The sequence below is a fragment of the Charadrius vociferus genome, unplaced genomic scaffold (genome assembly GCF_000708025.1).
Source record: "Charadrius vociferus isolate BGI_N301 unplaced genomic scaffold, ASM70802v2 scaffold218, whole genome shotgun sequence".
Lineage (NCBI taxonomy): Eukaryota > Metazoa > Chordata > Aves > Charadriiformes > Charadriidae > Charadrius > Charadrius vociferus.
Window position 1 is genome coordinate 3539117 of NW_009650084.1, and position 21002 is coordinate 3560118.

Here is a 21002-nt window from a genome sequence, read left to right on the forward strand (position 1 = left end):
AAACTAAGGGCATCCAGAATAAGTGAACAAAACGCCCAGATCATTTCCTGTCATATGAAGCCGTTGATAGAACCATTAAACTTAATGTACAGAGTGAATGTCTAAGATTCGGTCTCCGTTTAGTTTTCTTCTTTCTGTGCTGCATTTTGGAGATGAATACTTTCTCATGAGCCGCTTGCTCAATCTACCTTCCTCCTTTCACTTTCAACTCTTTATTTAAGTGGCAGCTTGCTATTACCATTTCCCATTATCTTTAAATTTAGGCACAGCCGGTACCGCTGGTAATTTAAAGCCTTATCTAGAAGTGCAGAAACAATGTAGTTTCCTGGCAGCATATAATCCAGTGCTACTTAAAAGACATACACATATGACAACCTGTGTGCCTCTGTATATCCGTATGTATATAGATGTACTGTGTATATACATTATATCGTATATATTAATATATATATTCATATCTAAAGTGCCTATATGCCTACAGAGGGGACAACCTACTCAAACAAAAAAATTTGTGGTTTCCTAAACACCATAGTGAAAAATATTCCCAAGTATGAGTAACAAATTACTGATCTCTCAACTGTATGAAGCTGCAGATTCTGCAGTTCAGTTCATCAGACTAACCTGAAAAGGGATGACTTTTTATTAAACTTACCTAATAAATAGAGCTTCTTTACAGAATTCAAGGATCTGGATTAATGCAAAAGGGGACACAGAGAAGTGGGGAGAGGAAACCTGGGGCAGGGGAGCAACTAGGAGGAGTGAAAACTAGAAGATGGGAAAGAATAAGATAGGGGAAAATTAGAATGGGGCAAGGGGGAAGGGCAGAGGGGTACAGAAAGAAAATAAGATTTAGAGATTTAAAAAACAAAAAACCACCAAAATTTAAAGATGCATACTTAAGCTTTTCAGGTGAATCCTGAGTGTCTGGCTTAAGTACATCTTTTTAAGATTTTATTAGTCCTTTCATCTTAAACCCCTGCATTAGGAATTCCTTCTCTGCAGCAGCAAGGCTACATAAATATCCCAAACGTGTGCATATGCTTTTTGTACTGTCTTCTCACACAAAATTAAAGTTTTACTCCTTTGTTGAAAGTTTCAGTGGTCCAGGACAGAAAAAAAGCTTGAAAAGCATCGCAATTAGGGCTAAAATGAACAGGTCAACCTCCCTGCTGGAATCAATTTTTTTACCATGTAAGTAAAGTTTTATCTTTGCAAGAGAGAGAACTTTTACAGGTCTGTCTGAATACTGTGTAATGAATCTTGATGGCAACACTTGTCAGAGTAGTTCAGCTCAAGTTGATTCTGTTGGGAAGGAGAAAGAAGAAGGAGCAACAATAGAGTAACAACTTCCGTAGCCTCTCCCACTTCTGTTTCTTAAGACTATGAGAAATTGAGGGTTATTATAAGATTTATCATCTTCCATTGTGATGCAATATACCCTTTTCCTTACTTTGCCACCTCTAGCAACCACCCAATATTCTGCACAGTCAAGTAATTCTTTACCTAAATGCAGAGGGAAAAAAAAATATACCATGTATCTTAACATGCCCCTAGAAGTCACGTACATACTGTTAGAAATGATACAGAAATTAGTGCAGGGTGGAATAAGAGCAGAATACCATACTGTTTCTGTACCTATTTTCAAGGCTAAGTTGAGGTGTAAATGGAGCTGCATTTTGAAGGAAATTTAAGATGAACTAAGGTAGGATTTTTGGAACAGAATAAGCAATTATTAGAACTATGCAGACATGCTTTGAAGTATCACTAGACATCAGAACATTACCAGCCTAGTACTGACTGTGTTCCAAAAATAAAATAACAGTCGGAAAAGAAGTGCTATTTAAGAAAATTAAACCAAGTGAGAGAATGAAAGTTATAACTAGCCATCCAGAAATACTGAGAAACAATTGGCTAGTGAGGTCTCTGTGGTCATTAACATATAAAAAAATAATAGACAGGTATATAATTAGCATCACTCCAGTCGCTTCTGGAGAAAATAGGCTGTTCCCAGCCTCCACACCTTCTTTAAATGGGGTCATTATTTGGGCTGAGAAAATAATTGTGGTGACACAGACAACTTCTGTAAGACATCTGGCTTTGTCTTGCTTATCATTCTGATAAATGAGAATTTCAAAGGGGAGGTAAGGAAAAACAGAAAAGCCCACACACAGCAAATTGTTAAATTCAACAGGTATTTCTAGTTGACTATCAAAGGGATCACTCTGTTTGCAACCTTGTGTTGTTCTATAGCTTCATAAGCAGTTAAGTGATTTGAAAGAAAGTATAATTTTAGGCAACTTTTGTGATGACAAAAATGTAGTGGAATAATCAATAATGACAGTGAGAGATCAATCATGAAAAAAGTTAATTGCCTAGAAATAGACTTAGCTGAACAACTTCCATTTTAACACAATCAAATGAAGCTTGAGTGAATTGCAGACTGCTAATTGCATTACAGTAAAAACTCAGAAAAAAAATTACTTAAAAAATAAACCAAACCAAAACAAAAACCCAAACATGCTAGTTGCAAAGCCTAGAGCGTGGAGTCAGAGCCTCAATGCTTGCCACTGTGTCCTGTCATAACATACTGTCCTTATGATTCCTCTTGTTGGCAGAGCTGCAAAGTAGTCCTTAACCTGCTTAAAGCAAAGTCAGTAAGATTAACACACGGGCAGTTTCTTCTGTGTTTTAAACCAAGGTATTACTAAAGAGGACTAAGGAGTGCTCAGATCAGCCTTCCATTAGCAGACATGGGAGGGTGTTGACTCCAGCTGAACATGAGCTCTCAGTGGAACTTTCTTTTGAAACAGAAGTCTAATATTCACATATATGTGCTGAAGCAAAATACTAAGCAAAAATAAGAGGTAACAGTAACTGTGCTTGTATATCAACAAAACCGTTAGCTATGACTACCAAAACCAAACAGTGAAAAGCGTTCAAAACAAAAATCCAGTATGAATATAAGAGGCCTAAAGAACTCATCACGAAAAGGGTATACAGTTTGTGGTTCACAGCCTGCTTCTACTGGCCAGCTTCCCTGAAAACCTTTTTGCAAAAGTTTGTACCATATCAACTGTTTTTGGCTCAAGACAGACATGCTATGCTACACATGCAACAAGTGACCACCTCAAGCCCAGTTCAAAGCAGCATTTTCCAAACTATTTCTAGAAAAGAAAATGCCACTGCATTAAGCTGCAGAAACCTAGTCCTGGCCATCTAACCCTGGACGCAAATAGGAATAAAGCCTTGTAATAAAGGTATTCTGAAAATACGGTCCTATTTTACATACACAGTACAGTTGATCCACGCCCACACAATGAATCTAACCATTTAGTGCCTCCTTAACCCAAAGAATGAGCTATGTTGAATACTCAGGTTGACTGACAAAGGGACCTTTTAAATTTAGCCACAGAAAACTATTAAGAAACGCCTTAGCTAGTCTAACTTAACCAAGTCTTCTACTTTTCAGAAAAAAGAGCAAACTTTTAGTTAAAACTCAAAACAAGAAGAAAAAAACACGTTACCTCTGAAGACTCTTAATGGTGAGAATATTTCACTAGGGGAAATAGATTCTTGTATGAAATCAAGGCTGGTTAAACCTTCCAAGATATTGCAGCAGAAACAAACCCTGCAATTTCTGCAAGCAATTTTTTTTTTTTTTAATTTCCGTCATGCAGATTATCAGATTAAATGATCAAGATGGGCCCTGCTAACCTGCAAATTTATAAAACATCATCACTACATCTGCGGGGAACCAAGGCAGAGATAGTAAGCAATCACACAGGAAATTTGTGGTTGAACCAGAAACTGAACTCTTGATTTCCTGAAATCCAGTACTGTACTTTAACCACAAAAGCATCTTCTTTGAGAGGGAGGAAAATCCCATAATGAAGTTTAACATACAAAAGAGAAAGACATTATTTGAATATGAAGACTTGGATAAAAACACAATTTACCAAAGAAATGTAGAAGTTTACTTAAAAACAAATGTTCTGGTTTTAAAAAGAAGGCCGTACAGAAGCTGCAACCCAGAGATTAAGGCAAATGTTGATGGCCACACTAAAAGTACGCCTTCAGTGGCAAAGGTCCAACTTCACATGCTTCTGAAGCAGCCACAAAATGGAACTGGTGCCTGCAGTTACTACAAAAAGGAAGAGGCTACGATAGCTTGCCCTACTACACAAGACAGTGTAAAACAGATAGGGGAGCAAAGAATAAGCAAAAGTTCCATTTTAAAAACATTTAATTTCACGTCCTTTCTGAAGATGGACAAAATGGATGGATTATTTTGAAGTAGATCAGATTAAATCCTACATGACTGGTTTCTGCTATTACAGATATCTATATTAAGCGCATTCACAGTTAGCCCTCTGAAACGGTACACATTCCTTTCAAGGACATTTAATCTGTTCTTTCTGCCATTAACCGCAATTTTGAATCATAGAACAGTTTGGAAGGGACCTTTAAAGGACCACCCCCCCTGCAATAAGCAGGGACACCTTCAACTAGCTCAGGTTGCTCAGAGACTCATCCAACCTGACCTTCAATGTTTCCAGGGATGGGGCATCTACCACCTCTCCGGGCAGCTTGTTTCAGTGTCTCACCACCCTCATGGTAAAAAAAATTCTTACTTATATCTAAACTAAATCTACCCTTTTTTAGTTTAAAAACATTACCCCTTGTCCTATTGCAACAGGCCCTGCTAAAAATATTGTCCCCATCTTTCTTATAAGCCCCCTTTAAGTACTGAAAGGTGACAATAAGATGTCCCCGGAGCCTTCTCTTCTCCAGGCTGAACAATCCGAACTCAGCCTTTCTTCATAGGAGAGGTGTTCCAGTGCTCTGATCATCTTTGTGGCCCTCCTCTGGAACCAATCCAACAGGTCCATGTCTTTCCTATGTTGGGGGTCCCACAGCTGGGCACGGTATTCCAGATAGGGTCTCATGAGAGAGGAGTAGAGAGGCAGAATCACCTCCCTCAACATGCTGGTCACCCTTCTTTTCCTGCAGCCCAGGATACAATTGGCCTTCTGGGCTGTGAGCGCACATTGTTGTCTCATGTCCAGCTTTTCATCTGCCACTAGCCCTAAGTCCTTCTCAGCAGAGTTGCTCTCAAACCCCAGCCTGCCTTGATACCATGGGTTGCCCCATCCCAGGTGCAGGACTCTGCAGTTGGCCTTGTTGAACCTCATGAGGTTCACACGAGCCCACGTATTGAGCCTGTCCAGATCCCTGCGGATGGCATCCCACCCTTCAGGTGTGTCAACCGCTCCACTCAGCTTGGTGTCAACTGCAAACTTGCTGAGGGTGCACTTGATCCCACCTTCTATGTCACTGACGAAGATATTAAACTGTACTGGTTCCAATATGGACCCCTGGGGGACACCACTTGTCACTGATCTCCATCCGGATATTGAGCCATTGACCACTACCCTCTGGATGCAACCACCCAACCAATTCCTCATCCACTGAACAGTCCACCCACCAAATCCATATTTCTCCAAGGATGTTGTGGGGGACAGTGTCAAAGGCCTTACAGAAGTCCAGATACACAACATCCGTAGCTCTTCCCTTTCCCACTGATTCTTTTCCAGCAGATGTCAGGGTGGTTGAAGCCCCATAAGCTTTCAACCTGCTCTTGGCTATTCTTCAGTGACAGCTCTTCACACTGTCCATTTCTTGATGTAGACGGCAATGCCTCCACCCCTCCTTCCACGCCTGTCCCTTCTGAACAGCCTGAAGCCATTGATAGCCACACTCCAGTCGCGGGATCCGTCCCACGAAGTTTCAGTAATGGCAACCAGGTCTCAGCTTTGTAGCAGCACGGTGGCTTCCAACTCCTCCTGTTTGTTGCCCGTGCTGCGTGCATTGATGTGGAGGCACTTCAGCTGGGCTGTTGGCCACGTCCCCTTCTTAGAGGAACACCTCTTAATTCCTTTGAGGTGTTCCACTGGTATTTCCCTCTTGGCTCCTATTACTTCAGAAGCCCTGTCTCATCTCTGTAAGACTTCAAGTGTGCTGCAGTGTGGCCAGCACGTCTCAGAGCAACGGGCTGAGGGCCCTCGCTAGCACCCTGCCCCAATAACCTTGGCGTGTCATATCACCGCTTGCCAGAGGCAAGCCTGATGTTATACCCCATCCTCCCCCTTCCAGCCTAGTTCAAAGCTCTCTCAATGAGCTCCACCAGCTTATGGGCAAAGATCTTCATTTACACAGCAGCAAAACCAGGTATGTTCCTGCCTCGGATATTGATCCAAAAATCAGTCTATTTGTATGGGTACTGTGGTTCTGTGGCTGTGTATCTTACATCCTTTTATCTTAAAGTTTAGGAAGCTGTTGAATACCTTGCAAGCAAAGGATGTGTTATACAAACACATATTTGGTATCTCCTGTTTGATATATTACCTTGTTAAAAGGGAAAAAAAAATCCTAAGAGATTTTTCTGAGGCAAAAGATGTATTCTTTTCTCTTTGCCTCCCAATTTCAAAATTGCCTAGGATAACACGAGCCTCTCTGCACACTTTAGATATGCCATGCTTGATTCATTCCTTGCCTAAGACTTTATTTCTCTAGACATCTAGACAATTTGGGTCCAAATCTGGCATGCATAATACACAAAGTAAATGTACATCTGATTTGCAGCCATCATTACTTTTTACGTGGTTATTCCAGTGCTTTCAAAGAGAATAGGAAATGGCAGAGGAAGGAAAAGCAATTATTATAGGTGTCTGTCAAAGTATGCAGCAGAACCAACAAGAAATAGAAGATATCTTTAAAAATATATAAAATCTAGAAAACACAAGATATATAAACCAGAAGATGAATAACACAAAATATATAAAATATTAAAAGAAAACACAAGACATGTACTACAGCAGCTTAATGCCAGTGCCCTCCCCTTCCCCCCTTCCCCGAAGATGTTATAGAGATTCCTTCTTACTGCACAGGAAAAAAGGAGCTCTGTCACACAGCTGTAGCTCACTTCTCTTAATAGTCTCACTGGCTTGGCTATCCAGCAACACGGAGCACTGCATTTCTCCACCTCTTCGACACAACTTGTCAGATTTTGCACAGATGGGCTAAAAATGCATCTGTATGGTAGCAAAAGAACCGAGGAGCCATGGCCCGTCATGTGGGAGTGGCCACTCTCCTCCTGCTACAGCCTGAGGACCTTTAACAGAGGGAGCAGGACAGGGATACAAGTATTTTCAAATCGTAGCATTATTTCTTCATAGCTGTATCTAATTGCTACACTGTCCCTGAGTCCTCAAGGATAGAATGGGAAGGGTTCTCTGCCTGACCTTTCCCTTTGAATTTTTGTAAATAATTAGTCCACACCAGATGTAAGCATAACGCAAAACAGCTGTAGAACTTCCTTCTTTCTGTCTTCAAGCAGCAAAATCCATTCCTTAGTTGCTTGTCAAAACTAGCGGCAACGTCTCTTCAAACTTGTTACGTGAACACACATTTTATGTCAGCAACCTTGCAGCTTTGCATTGTTCAGGTCATTGCTTAAGATTGTTAAAGATGTATCTCCAATTATTGTAAGTGAAATAATGTTCTGTAATACAATAAAACCAGGTCTGCTCTTAAGCTCTATTGCCTTTCAGAGAAAGAACTGCTGTTTTTCAAGACGTAGGAGAGTTATTCTGCCCCCACCCAAGCTGAACCATAACAAATTAATCACATTAAGGTTTTCAAAACATTTCCAGAAAATATTCGGTTTATCTTCCTTATCTACTTAGAGAGACAGAACTCTCTACAAAGTCTAAAAGGAAGACCCTGAATAGGGTCCAACAAAGGATTTAAAGCTCAGGCATGTTGAATATCTTCGGAGCAAATAATTTTTGTTTAGATGATGGTAAATATTTTCTCCAAACCTTACCTACCTACACTTGATCTTTTTAACAGACAGCCAAGTACCCTGCCTTTGATTTAGGTTTCATTTCTAGCATTTTAGTTTAGATGTTCATATGCCTTTATGAATGTTTGTTATGATTTAAGCAGTACCTGCAAATTCTGAGAGAAATTCAGACACTATATTTTACCTTTGTCTAGCTGATATATAGCTGACCTATATAGCTGTCTAGCTGACCTATACATATCTACTAAGCGAACGAATATAACATCATGAAAGATTCCAGGACACAGTTTGTGCTGTACTTTGTAACCCAGCTGCTTATCAATTTTCAAGTAAGAAAATGCAAATGCAAGACTTGCATTCTTCAGAGTAGCACTGTGCGAGTAAGGTTTAGTGACATAGTTCACAAAACAGCAAACTGCTTTCCATTCAAGAAGGGCAGTATTCACATGAAGTATCTACATCTCAGCTGCTCTTTTACCCTCATTGCTTCCTTTTCAAGAATTAGAAATTTTTTTTTTTTCCCATTCAAAATTAACAGGTATCTCAAATAAAGTGCCAAAATGTACCACCCACCCCCCTACCCCTGTTTCCTAGGTACTGGGTTAAAATTAAACTATAAGCCTTGCAGTAATCCAGGAGAGGACACACATTTTGCAGCGTTAGAAAAGACAGCAGTAAATCCTTATTTTCTGGGTATTTCACATTAACCATGCAGGATGGGAGCACAGCTTACATAGGCTTAGTTACGCATTTCTCTGAGAAAGTAGAAATAGCTTCAGCCCGAGTATCCCGCTGCAGCTACATGAATTAACTATAAAGCTGCTGGAGTGGCATTATAGCATTTAAAATTGACATTTAAAACACTACCAGCAACAGGTTGTAAAACTAGTTGGAAACACTTAAAAAATATTTCCCAAGTGCCATAATCTTTATACCATCTCTCAGTCTCCCAGATAACAGAGACATTTTGAAATGCAGAATGCGTTAGAAAGTGATGGAGAGCTACCACATATCAGTTTTACTTATTAACACTTCCTGAAAGTAAGGATACGTGACAAAGCTTAGAAATAGGTATTTGTAATATACTTTTTCCCTGCTGTAACAGCTTTCCACAAACACTGCATCTGACAATGCAGATGTCTATTCCATGAGCTCTGGTTTTAGTGAGTAACTGAAAATGATACCTCGAGGTGGATCAGTTACCACGCATACAAAAATACTCCTGTACACGTACTGAAGACAGGCCACAAACTAGAACAAGACATTAACAGCACTTTTAATGTATCAATTTATTGCATATGTCAGTACATAAAAATAGAAAAGTGTTTTTTGTAAAATTAATTTTATTGTAAAAACCAGACTAGAATGAGAATGTAAAACTTTGCCACGATTAGCACATATACAGTAACATTTACGCTTTGTCTACAAAACTTAGGAATACTTTTTAAGACATTTCTGCTTTAACTATATATTAAAGAAAAATAAAATAAAAAGCTTGCATCATCACTGTTTCTGAATTCGAAACACAAGTGTTATTTAGAACTTCAATATGCTACCTCTATTTACACTTCTGTGGGGTTCTACTCTAAATTATACAAGCAGGATGGCATTGTAAATTATTCTTAATGGGATACATCAGGCTGATCCCACTACATGCAAGAGGCACTGATTTTATATTTGGCAGAAGTGCCCCTAGCAAAATCATCTGTCTTTAAGAAAAATAAAAGTGTACTTCTCAAGAATTTAATTATGAAATACAAATGGAGGTATGTCTGCATCTTTTTGCTAATAGAAGAGACCATACCTTGGACTCTCAATTCAGCCTTGCATTCTTCACTGTGAACACCCCACGTGACATCAATGATTAGCTTAGAGATGCTGATATGCATATTTTGTATAAATAGTTAATCCACCTGCCCTTCAACTGAGAGATTGTCTGTAGCCTACCAAATGTATTTGTGCTCTATTTCTAATTTTACCTGAGAAATGGACATGAGGGCAGCTACACCAGTTAACATTTCTTCAGATGAAAGCATAGCTTATCTCTCTGCATTTCACAGTTCAGAAACAAATACTGGGAATGTAAACTTGGGTTAGCAGGAAGCCTCAAGTATTTCCACTAATTAAAAGCACACACACAACACACGTGTGCGCACAAGGTCTTATACAGGATGCTTCCTTACAAGGACTCTACTGCTACAGCTGTTCCAGTTCCACTCCTGGCCCCCCCAATTCTCCCCCCCCCCTTTTTTTAAAAAAAACTTAAAAGTTTCTCTTATAAAAGAGACAATTCCTTTAATGAGCGTGTTTAAATCAAGAGGCTTTCTTACAAACCTGTGAAAATAACTCAACTTCCTCTTCCCAAATTAAAAATTTATACATACAGGACAAATACCTGGAAAACATCTATACACAGACAACTGTTAAGGGAAAACATATAATAGTATTAAGTGGAATAAATGCAACAGTATCACAATATACCTTTTGGCAATTTAAAGTTATTACTACTAGGTTGCTTGCAATTCACTGCCTGAAAATGTCTCTCAGCATCAGATAACTGTGGGTTTCCATCACACAGACCATAAAATAAAGACAAGTCCTGACTTGTCAAAACAAGTTTCTTCCCCCTTTTCCCTCTCAAAAGATAGTATGTACTGCAGTGGAGTATTTGCATTAAAAAAAATAATTTCCTTCCTATTTTCTTTCAGAAGATTTCAGAGTCAATGCAATGAACAATAGCATGGTAACAGACATTCATTCACAAGTATACACGCCCAACTCATTAACTGAGAAGTAAAACTGTGCATATGTGGAAGGTGGAAGAAACCACATGGAGCGTAAAGGATGCATACAAGACAACTATCTTCTCATACCCTATATTTGCAAAATCAGGCTAAGTTTCACCCTTACGTCCTGCAGACAACATAGAGAAATGATACAGCTTGATAATCAACAGTAATGTTTACAGTTCACTCTGAACAGCTCCAAATTGCCATAATCTAACACCACATGTTTGACCTTGACTAAGCAACTGTGTGCCCAAACAAGACTACCTCATTTGTATGCCAGTGCCACACAACACTGGGGGTATTTTGGTTGAAGTTTTTGTTTGTCTTTGAGTGGCAAGCAGTGGGGTAAAAAGTCATGTTACTTTAGAAACCAACACTTTATGAGAAAACAATGGCATTTAATGGCAAATTATGGCAACTTCCAAAACAATTATTTACTTTCTCTTCATTCTGTCTCCAACAAGTAATCTATTCTTTTGGCTTTATCAACTTGTTTTTAGAAAAGGAGTACTTGCCCACTTATTTTCTTTCTCTCCACCTTAATTCTAAAGCAATGTGAAGTACCTGAAACAATTTATGCAAATAGCTCACATCATATTAGAATACATAAGGGAAAGGGAATGCTATGTCTATTAACTCACTTCTGCTACATAAAAGTCCCTCCCCTCCAGGCCAAACTTCACCAATATACCTTCGCCACCCACCTCCCCCCCCAAAAAATGACAACTGGAAGGCTGAAGAGGTAAGCTTTGGTTTCACTCAAGATTTAAAACTATGCTCTGGTCTATGATTTTAGGTCTATAGAGCCAAAAAGGTCTACAGCTTTTTTCTATCAACTCTAAGGAAACCTTAATAATAGTATGCCAAAAGATACTTAGAGAAAGCATCAACTTCTGGTATGTATATGTTTATTAAAAAAAAAAAAAAAAAGAAAAAAAAAGAAAATCACATTTCAGTAAAGATGTATCACCCTATCTATAAATTGCTGACAACTATTATCCATATGTACATAAGACCTGTAACTTCATGTAATAAATTTTAGGAGGCATAACCATTAAGGCACCAGTTCAGGAAAGCAGTTTTATTCAACCAGAGAACTTAAGCACAAGCTTAAAATACCACTGTCCATCAGGAAACAGATTTTAAGTGTGTGCTGCAATGCTTTTCTGAATCGGGACAACACGGCAGAAAAGTTTATTTAAGAATTCCAATCCAAAGGGCAATTGTACAGATTGTGTGGAAGATATTCCACAGTTCATTCTTCCCATAAGAAATATTTTGAAGAAGCGAACTATCAACTGCAGCAAATGAGAAATTAAACCTGCAGCGCTCCAGTAAGGACTGAGATAACAGCATACAACTTTGATATAACTACCTAGGATAAAACCCCCTAAAAAGAGTAAAAAAAACCCAACCAACCAAAACCCAACATTCAGTCAGAATCAAACTCTCTCAGCTTAAGTATTGATGGCTATGAAATGGTGAGATCCCAGATTCAAAAATCCCAGCGGAGCTAAAGAAAACTCACTTTTGCTGATGCTTAGGCTACTTCCATGTTGTAGAACAGAACCTGAAGACTTTCTGCAAGCAAATGGGTAAGTGTTAAAATAAGTTTTGTCTCTTTCAGACTAACTAAGCTTAGGTCTACCAAATTTAATGCACTGCTTATTTCTATTATCCTTACTGTAACAACTGTATACATTTATCTCTAATCATGTGATCATTGGTAATATTTGGATTTGGGTTTTTTGGAGGTATAACTAAAGGGCACAGACATATAGCTTATACCAGCTTAAAAATCAAACACAAATACATACTTTTACATTGTGTGACAGTCCCTTCTATCACACCATCCACTCTGCCTTGGGAAATCCCACCTCAAATGCACAAGCAAACTAATACCAGCAAATAGTCTGCCTGTACAGAGCTTGGGTTGGAAAGGAGCTTTTTGAAGGTTACTTCTATTTTCTATGAAGAAACTGCCTGGGCAAAATCCTGAAGCCATGATGTTTAGGCACACACAACTTTACGGGCACTATTATAATACAAATAGTAAAATGAAAACAGGGGAAGTGTCTTTTCCTCTTGAGTTGCAGTTTGAAATAGATGAATGCATAACCATAAAAAACAGTAATAACCCAGGATAGTATACCTGCAAGTATACTCTACCATTAATGTTATTTTATATTATTTAGCACATTAAAGACTTCCCACCTTGCATAATATAAAATTTCAAGGAATAAAACACTAATCTCATGCATGGCACACTTTAAATAAACCCTAAGAGAAACAACAAATCATTGTGCTAACCATGACTGTCCAAAAAGCTCACACATACAGCAGTGAATACTGAAGAGCCTCCCGTTTTTCTAAACTAATACATTCTGTACTACTTTTGTAGCAAGTTCCTTTAATAGCATCCGTTGTACATATCAAACAAATGCATATATGGACAGAGATACCAAAAAAGTACGAGAAAGACATAAAATGGTTCATTTACAATGCTGCAAATGTAAAAGTTATCTGGAACATCTTAATAAAGCATCAGACCTCTCCAAGTTTAATTTCACTCTTTAGGCAAGTACAGACATGACATACATTTAAAAAAATGGACATTCTTTTACCACTTTTCACAAATCAAGGTACAGTGCAGGTACTCCCCCCACCCCAAAGAAGAACATCAATTATATTATTGTTACGTTAGATGATGTTTTCGCCATTTCTTCAGGGGAGTGACTCTTTATTACTTCTTTGATGAACTGTTCAAGTGCAGTGAAATAACCCTGGCACTGCCAAGTGTCATTATGAGTTCCATCAGGAAATATCGCCAATCTCTTAGTCCGAGCTGGGGATAATTCATAAAGTTGCTTCATCATAACTGGTGGAATTAACTGGTCAGACAACCCAGAGATGAAGAGAGAAGGCATTCTGCACTGAGAGATTTTTCTGTAGGATAGAAATTTATTTTTGTAGCACCATAAAGGAAGGTATCTCATTGGAAAGAAAGAAAACAAAGTGCTGGCCATGTATGGGATGCTAAGAAAAGTGTTCTCCACCACGATGGCAGAAATCCTATGGGAATTTTCAGAAGCTAAGTGAATAGCTACTGCTCCCCCCAAGGAACGGCCAAAAAGAAAAATTTTTGTTTTATCAAGATCAGACCGAGTCATCACATAGTCTAACACAGCCTCAGAATCTAAGTACAAACCTTCTTCACTCGCTTCTCCTTCACTTTTTCCATAACCTCTATAATCAACAAGAATTAAGTTTACTTTCAGGTTTACCAGCATTAACAAAGCATTTGGCAACCTGTGGCCAATGTTGCCTGCATTCCCATGGAAGTAAATGATGGTTGGAGAATATGCTGCATTGTCCCCTGTGTATCTCAGCAGAATAAGATTGAGGAGAACTCCATCTTTGGTTTTGATGAAGATATTTTCATGTGGTATACCAGTAGGCATAGGAACATAAAGGCGTGATGAAGAGGGCTGTTCAGGAAAGTAAAGCAGCACATCCTGGAATTTATATAATATGCCTGCTATTGATACAAATATTAATATAAGTAGTATAATGCCGCCGTACAAGTGAAAAGTTACTATCAAGGGTAAAAGACAAATACGGCAGAGACTCCAAGACCAGGAAGCCAAAGCTAGTAGCCATCTTTTAAAAAAGGTCCAAAGCATCCATGACTTTTCCATTGTAGAAGTCAGTGATCTTTTACTCCAAGTAAATCCTGCAAAAAAAACCCAAACATATATGGATAAATATGGGGGGGGGGAGAGAAAAGTAGTGATTTAAGCATTCATACTTGCAGAAGATTAATAGCAAGTCAATACATTAAAGCATAAATATCAAACTTAGTGGCAAACTTCCTTTGAATTTCTGGAAACGATTCAACTCCGTAAAACGAGCAGAAAAGCAATCATAAGGAAAAGGCTTCAGAACTCTTCAAAATCCCATTTACCTTATTTTAGCAGGCAAGGTCCATCAGTAGCACTACAAAATTGGTTGCCTGGGACCATAATGACTTATGTCACAAGTGGTGTCCCCCAGGGCTTGGTGCTGGGGCCAGTTCTCTTTAATATCTTTATTAATGATCTGGACAAGGGGATTGAATGCACCCTCAGTAAGTTCGCAGATGACACTAAGCTAGGCAGGTCTGGGTCCTGCACTTGGGTCACAACAACCCCAGGCAGCACTACAGGATTGGGGCAGAGTGGTTCGAAAGCTGCCCGGCGGAAAAGGACCCGGGGGGGTTGGTGGACGGCCAGCTGAATATGAGTCAGCAGTGTGCCCAGGTGGACAAGAAGGACAACGGCATCCTGGCCTGTATCAGGAATAGTGGGGCCAGCAGGACTAGGGAAGCGATCATCCCACTGTGCTCAGCACTGGTGAGGTCCCACCTCGAGTACTGTGTTCAGTTTTGGGCCCGTCACTACAAGAAGGACATTGAGGTGCTGGAGCGTGTCCAGAGAAGGGCTACAAAGCTGGTGAGGGGTCTGGAGGACAAGCCTCATGAGGAGTGGCTGAGGGAACTGGGGTTGCTTAGCCTGGAGAAGAGGAGGCTGAGGGGAGACCTTATCACTCTCTACAACTACCTGAAAGGAGGTTGTAGAGAGGTGGGAGCTGACCTCTCCTCCCTGGTGAAAAGTGATAGGACGAGAGGAAATGGGTTGAAGTTATATCAGACAAGGTTTAGATTAGACATTAGGAAAAGTTTTTTCACTGAAAGAGTTATTAAACATTGGAATAGGCTGCCCAGGGAGGTGGTGGATTCGCCATCCCTGGAGGTGTTTAAAAAAAAAAAAAAAAAGGGGTAGATGTGGTACTTTGGGACATGGTTTAGAAGTGGTTTTGTCAGGGTAGGTTAATGGTTGGAGTTGATGATCTTAAAGGTCCCTTCCAACCTCAGCAATTCTATGATTCTGTGTTTTCCCCTCAGTCTTCCCTAATGACCAAGAGAATAACCATACAGACCATATCACCAGTTTGTCAAAGCTCTGCATTTAAGTAATTCTAGAGCCCAGAGAACAGAAATAAGGGATATTTTTGTTTTTAAGTTGCTAGTGATTAAGGCCAAGAGGAGCATTCAGTAAGCCTATGCACTTCACTCTGCATCCAGTGGAGGGTCACGACGCACACAAGTTCTGCAATCATTTAGTAGCTGCGGTTCAGAATCTTGATCAGTCTTTTTTCAGTGGCACCCAGTGATAGGACGAGGGGTAATGGGCATAAACTTGAACATAGGAAGTTCCATCTTAACGTGAGAAGGAACTTCTTTACTTTGAGGGTAGTGGAGCACTGGAACAGGCTGCCCAGAGAGGTGGGGGAGTCTCCCACTCTGGAGACATTCAAAACCCGCCTGGACGCTGTCCTGTGTAACGTGCTGTAGGTGACCCTGCTCTGGCAGGAGGGTTGGACTAGATGATCTCCAGAGGTCCCTTCCAACCCTAACAATTCTGTGAATTCTGTGATCAACTGTGATTACAGAGCAACATGCAAACTGGTCAGAAAAGAGAGACCCCTCTACAGTAAATGCAACTACAATGTGGTATCTTATGACAGCTGTTTTGCTATATTTAGATTGGTTCTGATTTATAATGATGTTTTTTCACTGTCAGATCAGTAATCCATATTAAATCAATTTTGATGATACAATCTTTCATTCAGCTAACAAGACCACTGAAAACAGTCAGCTAACGACATTATTCTCTGATCAATGAAAAGCACAACTGCTGAAAAGTCCAAATATGAAAACAGACTCATCACAAAAAACATACACACAGCATAAAATGGGGTAAGTGACGTTAATGATACTGGATTAAATCTTCTTTCCAACCATAAGAGATAGTTACGCTCACAGCATACACAGAATCTCCCACGTTATTCACTGCTGGGTTCAAATGTAAAATGGAAATAGGCAAGAACTGCCAAACCCACAAAAGAATTACAGTAACCATTCAGTGGCCGCTGAGTTGACTAGTCATACTGCCTGGAAGTGACAACACAAGCTCACTTGTTTAAGAGCACTCTAAGTTATATAGTAGATAATAATTAGTTTAAACTCACTCAAAGGGATAACCTCTGAAAATGATGTAGTGCAGCAAGAAGCTAAATTAACTCCAAAGGAGTCTGACAGACAGAGATACATTCAAACATTCAATTAAGTCACAGGACCCACACCAAAATAAGCTGTATGGCCTAATACTACTGAAGAGGGCTGCAGCTGCACCAGCCATCTTGGTAGGATCAAGTGACAAAAGTAACTTCTGCAGTCACAGCCTTTGCGCTCCACAAACATGATAAGCACCCAATGACCAGGAAAAGCTGTTATCTCTAATTATTTTATGCATCAATTAGACATAAATCAGAAATAACAATAAATCTGTTACACCTTAAGAGTCACATATTAACCAAAGGTAACATGAAATTAAGCTTTTATATAGTATATCTACACCAAATATGTAAAACTGGTGAAATACAGTCTAGAGAGCAGTTATCCCAACTTTGTTCTCTTATATTATTTATGACCTCACATTCAATATACACACCCAAGTATGCACAAATATCTTCTATATGAAAATTTAATTCTTGTGATCCATTTCTCTAGTAATGAACTCACAGTAATTATGAAACACAGATACTTTAATTTGTAAGAAAACTTCCTAATGAAGTTGACAAACATTTCCCTCATTACATTTCAAGACTATAAGAACATTGATAATGACACAGTAAAAACACTCTCCCTATCTACACTATTCAAAATTTTGCTGACTTTCTTACAAAATGAAAGAGACTGCAAAAAATCCTAAGTTAACATAGTAATTTTCACTGAGTGATAAGGCGTTCCTGAACACTTTTTGAAGTGTATGAGATTCAGGACTGTTTAACACACTGCAAGACTACACACACACACAAATTTCTTCTTGGTCTTCCTTTCCCATTACTGTTGTACTGGATGGGAAGTTATAAGCCTTTCAAACAGCTTACATCTAACATCTTATGACACAAAAACTCTATGCTGAATTATGATGAGCACGTGTTGTGATTCTCCTGTATCTCTAATTTTTGTGCTTAATAGGATGCCAAAATAATCAGAGTAGAAGGGGATAGAGAAGGAAAGGGAGAACAATATATTTAGACTTGGATGTCTGAGCTGGTCAACCTGAGAAACAGAGTGGACCCATCACCTGGACAAGCCTGTATCTCTTTATAGACAAGACTACTTCTGTTCCTAGACTACAAGAACTGCTTACAGACTTGCTCCGTAACTGCCTGAAGTCCCAGTTAAGGCAAGAAGAATGCATCCCTTTGTGTCTTCTGAAGAACTTTTTAATCAGTTTTTGTCATCTGCAGATATGACTAGTTGTTGGGTTTTTTTTAATGGCTGACTGTTTAACAGGATATCTGTTATATCGCCTTCTACAATTAGAAGTATCACAGCTCTACAGAGAGATGGCATGAAGTATCATCCCTGTATTACACATGAAGACTCTGGAACCAAGGGAAGTCAGCAAGTTGGCCAGTGGCAGGCTAGTGGAAGTTCTGTTTCACACAGGGAAATAAGGTTTCTCTACAGATTTTCTTTTCAAATTTCCTAGATAAAACATTAACCCCTTGGAAATCATTCTTGCTTCACAAAAAAAAAAAACCAACCACACCCTGTTTTTTTAAGGAACATGATATTGCAGCACTATATTTCAAGTAATTGTCATAACTTCACCAATGACAAGGTTGTCCTGTAATAAGAAGTCACATCCCATTTTATAGCATACACAGCAACAGTATTTATAACTGCTGATTTAAACTAAGTTAGAAGGCTATGAAAACAAGCATAAGGGAGATTTTTTTTTAAAAGTCATGTCATGAAAGTCAGTGTCTGTGACAAATACAGTCATCAAGAGCAGAACTATGTAGTTTTATCTGGCAGATGTTTTCGTCATTAATTCTTACATTAATGGAAATTCCTACATAAGCTGTTCTTGTTCTTAGCTACTCTTACTACTAGAAAAAAATTTCTAACATTTAACAGGAAGGGAGACTGAGTAACTTAAATTCTTTACTTCTAGTTCAATGTTTATTAACCTCCAAGTAAGGAATCTACCTTCAACTTCTCCAGACAATATAAACTTAGTTCTCCTGCATTTTCCTCACAGATCATGTTTTCTTAGTCACAAATATGATTAGAGGTCTTTCCTCTTGCACCTATGTGCTTCACATTTCCTCCTGTCCCGCTGATAATGCTGCACTAGAAAGGCTAGCCTTTGTGAATGCTGGTGGTTCCTACAAGTGGTTTTTTGACGATGCTTGTAAACTTAAGAGCCAAGAACAAGACAAGATTGAGACACAAAGTTATATTGTGGAAACCATTAACACAGAAGAACAGCAATGTGGCCCAATTCAACGTTAAGACCTAATGACTTTAAGACTGAGCCAGACTGCTGCTGTGCCTTTGGCTTAAAAGCTATTAAAGACCAGTTCAGCTTACACAGCCACAGAACTGTATTGCCTCTCAAAATGGGTACGAAATTTGGAAGTGATAAGTTTCAATTTTATGCCACAGGGATATACACATCTGTATTGAAATTACTCTTATTTGCCACAAATTCTGTTCTAATTTTTGTCTTTGTCTAAATTTTTAATATTAAAAAGTGCTATTTTCATACACTAATCACATTATAAAACATTTACCTTTGGACGTGATGATTTCCCAGGCTTCATCTCTGCCTGAAAGACAATTCCATTTATGAACTTTGAGTAAAGCTGCTTTTGAATTACACGTAATTACTGTTTGGCTTCAGTTACTTGAAAAAAAATATTAAGAAATGCTAACATCCAATACCCCTAGAAATTACATCTTCTTTACTGATGAAACCTTGCATATCATGTTCATGCTCCTATAAAGCTCAGCTCATTTGAAACATCTGATAAACCTGAAAACAACATCTTACAACGAAGATCAAGAATCACGTTGAAATGTCCTGGACTATACATACAGCACACAGTATAAAACATACATAGTGCATAATAAAAAATTTATGATAGATTTACATTGCCTCCTTAAAGCTAACTGTTAGTGTATGAGAAGCCTCAAAGTTAATGCTAAGAGCATTCAGGTGTTTAACAGTTGCTTTAACGAGAAGGAGCTTTAAAAAAAGTTAGTTTTAACACTCACTGCAATCTTTCAGATTTCACAGTTTCAAAACAAACAAAACTAGATATTTGGACGTATTTCTTAAGAACACAGAGAAATACCTGAAGACATCTGTTTCTTTCTACTGCACTTACACTCCACCTCCTCCAGACAAAGACAAGATTTACATAAGCTTTACGTTTACTCATATTTATTCAAAAGACTTCTGTAAGTAGAAATATTAAGTCCTCAACTGTAGAAAAAATAGTTTAAGTGGGGGAACTAATCTGGAAGAAAACCTACAAGTTTAGTGGAACAAGAAAAATAAACTTTCTTGGTACTAAAATCCTACAGAGACTCCCATTTAAAAAAAAAAAAAAATCAAAACCAAAAAAACCCAACCAAGCCAGCAAAATAGCTAGTCCTAAGCAAGAAAAAAGCAGAGTAAGAATGACTAAGTGTCAGACGTTTAAGGATTCTGGCTTTTAAGATCAGCAAGCCACCTGTCCTAATTATTTCAAACAGCAAACTTCCACGGTTCTGCATCCAGTGGTACATATTCATAACTGAAAGTGTTTTCCCCTTAACTCTTATTACACTTTCCCTTCTGACTGACAAATCTTGATGAACCTTACAAGCATGTCTTGAATTACGATGGTATAGTATAAAAAAACCAAAACACCACCAAACCAAGGACTACTACCATATTAGAGCCTTAGCTTTCTAGCAAGCATAGGCCCCTAAAACATGACTTTCCAAGCAGGTTAAATTATTTCCATTTTTACTCCAAATAAACATCCTGCTCAGCCTTTTCATTATATTCACTTGGCACATTAAGCCACGCTAAAGTTACCATCATCTACCCCATCTTCTACAAGCACCCCCATTTGCAGAAATCATCCCACACGGCAGCTGAGGCAAACGAAACACTAGAGCAAGATCTTGCTGCGGAGATGCAAAAGTTCTGCCAGGGTTCTGCAGGAAGGCACCCGAACGAACTTTTAAAGGCGCTGCCAAGGCAGCACTCCCTCGGCAGAGACGTCCCGACAGGCCGCCACAGGAGCCACCGAGCCCCACGGGACAGCCCCCCGCCTGCCACCCGCTCCCACCCAGGGAAGGGCCGCGTTCAGTCACGGCGGAACCCCAAACACCAAATCAAAATCAGATCTGCCGCCCGGTCGGCCGACCCCCCGCTTTCGCCCCCGCAGCCGCGACC

At 39.1% G+C, this 21002-nt stretch overlaps 1 protein-coding gene across 1 annotated transcript; it reads right to left on the reverse strand.

Annotated features, from left to right (window-relative positions):
• Positions 1–12742: 12742 nt before the first annotated feature.
• ABHD13 (abhydrolase domain containing 13) lies at positions 12743–19374 on the reverse strand. Its single transcript, XM_009892142.1, has 2 exons — positions 19345–19374; positions 12743–14386 (listed from the first exon to the last, which is right to left on the reverse strand). Exon 2 carries the CDS (start codon positions 14349–14351, stop codon positions 13338–13340), a length of 1014 nt encoding a protein of 337 aa, XP_009890444.1. The 5' UTR covers positions 14352–14386; positions 19345–19374; the 3' UTR covers positions 12743–13337.
• Positions 19375–21002: the final 1628 nt, after the last annotated feature.

What these genes read in the sequence shown, in the direction of transcription:
- ABHD13 (XM_009892142.1), bottom strand. Translation starts at nt 14,351, where the DNA reads ATGGAAAAGTCATGGATGCTTTGGACCTTTTTTAAAAGATGGCTACTA.